Consider the following 6,321-nt stretch of genomic DNA (forward strand, 5'->3'; position numbering starts at 1 on the left):
AAAAAAAAAAAAAAAAAAAAAAGGGGGGGGGATGAGGAAGGAAACATTTTTCATTTTTATTTTATTTATTTTTGAGACAGGATCCCACTGTGTAGCCCTGGCTGGGCTGGAACTCACAGAGATCTGCCTGCCTTTACCTCCCAAGTGCTAGGATCAAAGCTGTATACCACCACACTCAGTGATTTGTTTTATTTTAAAGTGTGTGTGTGTATCAGTACACACATGAGTGCAGGTGACTTCAGAAGCCAGAGGCATTTGTCCCCCCTGGATCTGCAGTCCTTTGTAAGAGAAGTATATACTCTTTACCACGGAATCATCTCTTGAGCCCCTATTTATTAATTTTGAGAAAGGATCTTGCTCTGTAGCTCAGATTGGTCTTACACTCACAGCAATCCTCCTGTCTCACTTTTTTAAGTGCTGGAATTATGAGCATGTGCCACCGTGCTTAGCTTAGGACACTCAAAATTTTTTGTAAAGGTTTTGTGTTTGTGTCAGAGTGGGTGACTGTATGTCACCTTTGTGCAGCTACTCTTGGAACCCATAAGAGGCTGTGAGATCCCTTGGAGTTGGGGTTACAGGTAGCTGTGAGCTACCCTATAAATGATGGTACTGAGACCCCTGCCTTGGATCTTCTGCAAGAACAGCGAGCACACTTAACTGCCGAATCATCTCTTCAGTGCCTCTCCTCATTATTTGATTTTTTTTTTTAAGACATGCTTATAGCTCAAGCAGGCCTTAATCTTCCATGTAGTTGAGACTGACTTGAATTTCTAGTCCTTCTGCTTCCATCCCACAAATGCTACAATTATAAATAAGGGTTCAGCACCAGGCCAGGTTTAGGAATATTAAATGGAATTCATGAACCCTCAGTAGGGCTTTTTTTTTTTTTTTTTAACTTTAAACTAATATGAAGTAAGCAGTCTCTAGTAAAAGATATGTTCTGAATGTCTAGGACAAAATGCTCTACCATGAAATCATCTGGACACAATGGCTTCTACTTTTCTACCAGCTATGTTCATCTCTGACTCCTCAGCTCAGATGCTTGCCTCCTTGTCATGTGTCCCACTACTTCTAAGTGCTTCCCACTGCTCTAGGTTGTTGGGAGTCACCCCATGGATGTGGGTGCCGGTAATCAAACTCCAGTTTCCCGTAAGAGGAGTAATACTCTTTACCACAAAGCCATCTCTCTAACCCCTAATTTATTAAGTATCTTCTTTTCATTTGTGCCTTCAGCCTCATGCCAGCTCTGGAACCTTCTCTGGACATCTCCCCAGTGAGAATCAGCTACTAGCAAACTGGGCTCTTCCTTATACCAAGATGCCCACAGAGGATGCCTGGGCTAGGGCTGTTTCTTTATTTCTTCTCTTAGTTGGACAACAGGCTCCTGTATCTCTGCCTTATTCTGCAGAGCAAGTTCTCAAACATAACTTGATGCTATAACTCAAATTGTTTTTTGTTTTTTAAAAAATATATTATTTTATTTGTGTTGTTTCATTTTAGCATTCAGGCTTAGAGACAAGCACATTTGCCCACTGAGCCACCTCACTGACCCTCAACAAACATTTATTGAGATCTACTACAAACAGGCATTGCCTTAATGTGCAAAATACAAAAATACTCTCACTTAACTCTGACGGTAACTCCAAGAAGTTAGTGTCCTCTTTTTTTTTTTTTAATTAATTTTTTTATTAGGTATTTTCCTCATTTACATTTCCAATGCTATCCTTTTGAACGATAAATTAAACTAGGGCTACAGATAGAGCTTAGTTGTGAATTGTGAACTTAGCTTGCACCAGGCCCTGAGTTTGATTCCCAGTACCATATGAATAGGGAAAGGTTTGGGTTTTACCACCCCCAAGAAGTCAGGAAAGTCTTTAAGGAGAGAGACTACACCAACAGACCCAAGCGAAAACAGGAAGTTTGTATAGCCATTTGAGGATGATTAAAAGAGGTTAGCCAAGGACACTCCCTTTCTGCTCCTAGTTCTCTGCAGGGCTGGAATGAGCATGCTTACCTGCATAACTGCATGACAACTGGAGGAGGAGGAGGAGGAGCAGGGAGAGGAGGTAGCTGGGCAGAGAGAGGCTCCACAAACAGGCCATCTTTATGGTTACTGGGAACAGACCCCTAACAGCAGGGTCAGGCCAAGCTGAGGTCTTCCGGCTGCGGCTGCATGTCCCTTCCTCCAAGAAGCCTGAAGGGAGAATCTGGGAGGGCACTACTGCCCAAGCCCAACCTCCATGTAAGCATTACCACAGCTGTGCCCTGAGGAATGGCCCCACGTCACCCTTGCCAGATATTTGTACAAAAGGACTACAGATCCATTGATGACCAGGGTTTGCTTTCCGACCCAACCCCTCACAGCACCGGAGCAGTGGCTGCCTGGTACTGGGCATTTCTCTTTTCCCCTCCATGGATCTAGTCTTGGGAAGGGCATGTAGTGGCTAGTCAGTGATAATCAGAGGGATTTGTTTGTAAAGTCTATAAGGCTTGTTTAACTCTTTTTTGTTTGTTTGTTTGTTTGTTTGCTTGTTTGTTTGTTTGTTTGTTTGTTTCGAGACAAGGTTTCTCTGTATAGCCCTGGCTGTCCTGGAACTCACTTTGTAGACCAGGCTGGCCTTGAACTCAGAAATCCACCTGCCTCTGCCTCCTGAGTGCTGGGGTTAAAGGTGTGAGCCACCACGCCCGGCTTTGTTTAACTCTTGTTGTCACCAAAAACTATCTAGGGGAGAGCGATTAAAAAATAGAAAGCATTCAGCCTTGACTTGCTGTGTCTATTTTGTTTGTGTGTGACAGTCTTGTGTGTACCATCCTGGTCACAAACTAATATAGCACAGGACCACCTTTAACTATGGATCTTCCAGGCTTTATATCCTTACTACTAGGTGATGAGACCACCTATAATCATCATACCCTAACTAGTCTTCTCTTCCTCCTCCCCTACCCCACCTCTGAGACAAGGTTTCCCTATGGTTGGTTGCCCTGGAACTTGACATGTAGACCAGGGTGGACTTGAACTCACAGAGATTCACCTGCCTCTGTGAGTGCTGGGACTAAAAACCTGCACCTCCATGCCCAGCCTCTTCTATTTTGCTGACAAAGGATAGATATGATGTTTCATTGTTGAAAGTTGGTGGGTTTGTGTTCATTTGGTTCGTTGGTTTGGAGACTAGGTCTTACTCTGTGACCTGGAACTCACTATGTAGCCCAGGCTGGCCTCAACTTTTCAGGGATCCTCCTGTCTCTGCCTTTATAGCGCTGGGATTTAAGGTGTGAGCCACTATGCCCCGCTATCAAAATTTATATTGAGAAAGTCACAAGGTAGACAGTAGGAGCTGACCGTCATTTGTGCCCAGAGAGGCAGTACTAATGAGAAAGAGAAGTAGCAATTGTAAGTCAACATGGGAACAGCTTCAGGAACAGACCCAGCATGCAGGTACATGTCCTGCCTTGGAGTTGTTCACAGCTGAAAGTGATATCTGTAATGAAAATATGACCTTTTTGTTTCGAAACAGGATCCTACCTGGTTTGTAAGCCAGGATCCTCCTGTGTTAGTCTTCCAAGTACTAGGCTTATAGGCCTAGGCCTTTATGCCAGGTGTGGTCTGTTTTATTTTTATTTTTTTGGGTTTTCGAGACAGGGTTTCTCTGTGTAGCCTGGCTGTCCTGGAACTCACTTTGTAGACCAGGCTGGCCTCGAACTCAGAAANCCGCCTGCCTCTGCCTCCCGAGTGCTGGGATTAAAGGCATGCGCCACCACACCCGGCCTGTTTTATTTTTTTAAACATGGAATTGAGTTGGGTTGTTTGTTGTTATTATTATTAAGTCAGTGTGAGTGCCTCTTTCTTATATCTGAGATAGCACTTAATGTTATTTTGGTCTGTATATTAGCCATTCTGACTGGGGTGAAATAGAATCTCAAAGTCATTTTAATTTGCATTTCTGTTTTTTAAAAAATTTATCTTGTTGCTCTTCCCTTATCAGGACTCAAATAACATCCTTGCTATTTTACACAAACATACAGTATCTCATTGTTCAAACTTTCATATTTATCTAATTAGGCGATCCACAATATTTAGGTCGCTTCCATTTAAAAAAATAATCTGACAGGCTGAAACAGACAAATGTATCCAGTTAATTTAAACGAATAACTATTTAACAACATGGTATGTGCTGTGCTTAATTAATAAAATAAAACAATCTTAAAGTGTTTAGGGCTTCCAGGAGCAGCGTAAGAGTGATATCCATTAGTGATCGCCTGGGTTGTGTAGAATGTCCAGTCTCCTCCCAGGGACAGAAATGGCTCAGATAACAATCCTCTGACCAATAATTAGAGTCCTGAAGTTCCCCCTCCTTGGTATTATATAAGATGTTGATTATGAAGGAGGGGTCCAGTTCTAATATCGTCAACCTGCTAACAGCTACCTAGCAATGAAACCTTGAACAACTGCCCTGACCACAGGCCTATGAAGTTTACTTTGCCTGAATCATAGTGGTGTGTTTGAGTGAATCTGAAGAGTCTACTGGGATTCAGTGACTGATAGATGAAAGGTTCAGGCTATCCCCATTTAGCGAGAAGCCTCATAGGTCTGCTGGGAAAATAATAATGCTGACATGAACCAGCCTGATGCAATTCCTATCAAATGAGTGCTTGAGAAACAAGCACCTGGTAGAAAGCATTGACTCTCCAATCCTGCACTTCCCTTTAGCTAACAAACTGTGACTTTTTGTTGATGTTGTTATGTTTATAGAGTGTCAAATAGTCCAGGCTGTCCTGAAACTCGCTATGTAGCTGAGAAAAACCTTGGTCTCCTGATCCTACTGCCTTTGCTTCCCAAATGCTGAGATTACCGAGATACCCCACCATCCCTGGCAGGTCCGAGTGTCATCTTTTTCCAATTCACAGTTAGCAAGAATGGAGGGTCTTGAAGCTGACCTCCAAATAAAAGACACAAAGACAGCCGGGCGTGGTGGCACATGCCTTTAATCCCAGCACTTGTGAGGCAGAGGCAGGCAGATTTCTGAGTTTGAGGCCAGCCTGGTCTACAAAGTGAGTTCCAGGACAGCCAGGGACATACAGAGAAACCCTGTCTCGGAAAAAACAAAAAACAAAAAACAAAAACAAAAACAAACAAACATCAACAACAACAACAAGACTATCAAAGGAATGAGTTATGAATAAACAACTCTGCTAGGTCTAGAAAGGGTTGAAATCCTATACCCCATAAAACCCGACTCTTTGTTTTTCAAATTGAGGGATCTTTAAGACCCTCTTTTCTTCAGCCAGGACTCAAATAGGGAAATTATCTAAGAGACAACTGAGAAGGTCCCCTTCCCCTTAGGAAAGAATCAGCTATCCAGAGTCACAGTTAACTGGGCAGTTTTAGCCTTTGTCCTACTGAGAAGGCTAGGCTGACTCCATGACAGGCTTCAAACTGGCAGTTTAAGAGACTAGGCCTAAGTCCAGGCAAGCCAGTTACTAGAAAAAACCCAGGCTTCAGGCAGCTAGTCAGAAACTGCCCTGCCATCAGAGGCTGCCCCGCCACCTGGCCTGAGGCAAGGACAATGGGTCAGCAACAGTTTCCAGACTTCCCCAGCAACAGTTTCCACCCTCATTAGTGGTTCTGGAATGTCCATAGAGATGGGCCCAACAGATTAAGATAGAAGTCACCTACCCTGGAACTCCCCTAATGTGTTTTAAATCAGGCCTGCAAGCTCAGGTTGTCTCTCTAGTCTGGTAATGGGAGACCCCAGCATGCTGGACTTCCTCAGAATAAAACTCTTTGTATTTACATACTATTTGAGTCTGGGGTATCATTCTTTGGGGGAACCATGCACCCTTACACTATGGCTTTTCATAAATTTTAAGATGGCCATAAATGTACTTTGGATAAAATGTAAATTAATCTATCTTCTTTTATTAATTTGTTTCAATTTTCTTTTTAAACATAGGGAAATTATACAGTGGTTTATTGGATCTAAGTGAAGAGCAGAGGCCCATGTGACATTTGTGTGCTTGCTGCAGTGGAAGTGGGTGGGTGGCTGCACTTTCATTTTCTTGTGTTTTTAAAAAATGCAATGTAGCCGGGCGTGGTGGTGCACGCCTTTAATCCCAGCACTTGGGAGGCAGAGGCAGGCAGATTTCAGAGTTCGAGGCCAGCCTGGTCTACACAGTGAGTTCCAGGACAGCCAGGGCTATACAGAGAAACCCCGTCTCGAAAAACCATTAAAAAAAAAATGCAATGTAGAAAATGGAGGGGGGGGGGTTGCACGCATTTAATCCCAGCACTTGGGAGGCAGAGGCAGGTGGATTTCTGAGTTT

The 6,321-nt window shown here is 43.4% G+C and overlaps 1 protein-coding gene across 1 annotated transcript in view; it reads right to left on the bottom strand.

Annotated features, from left to right (window-relative positions):
* Mog (myelin oligodendrocyte glycoprotein) overlaps window positions 1-2,306 on the bottom strand; it is a 12,966-nt gene extending 10,660 nt beyond the window's left edge. The window contains exon 1 of the mRNA XM_021149187.1: window positions 2,015-2,306. Coding sequence (XP_021004846.1) covers window positions 2,015-2,102 — 88 coding nt within the window. The 5' untranslated portion in view covers window positions 2,103-2,306. The remainder of the gene's footprint in view (window positions 1-2,014) is intronic.
* Between the last annotated feature and the right edge of the window lie 4,015 nt (window positions 2,307-6,321).

This window comes from Mus caroli, chromosome 17, assembly GCF_900094665.2.
Source record: "Mus caroli chromosome 17, CAROLI_EIJ_v1.1, whole genome shotgun sequence".
In the NCBI taxonomy this organism is placed as follows: domain Eukaryota; kingdom Metazoa; phylum Chordata; class Mammalia; order Rodentia; family Muridae; genus Mus; species Mus caroli.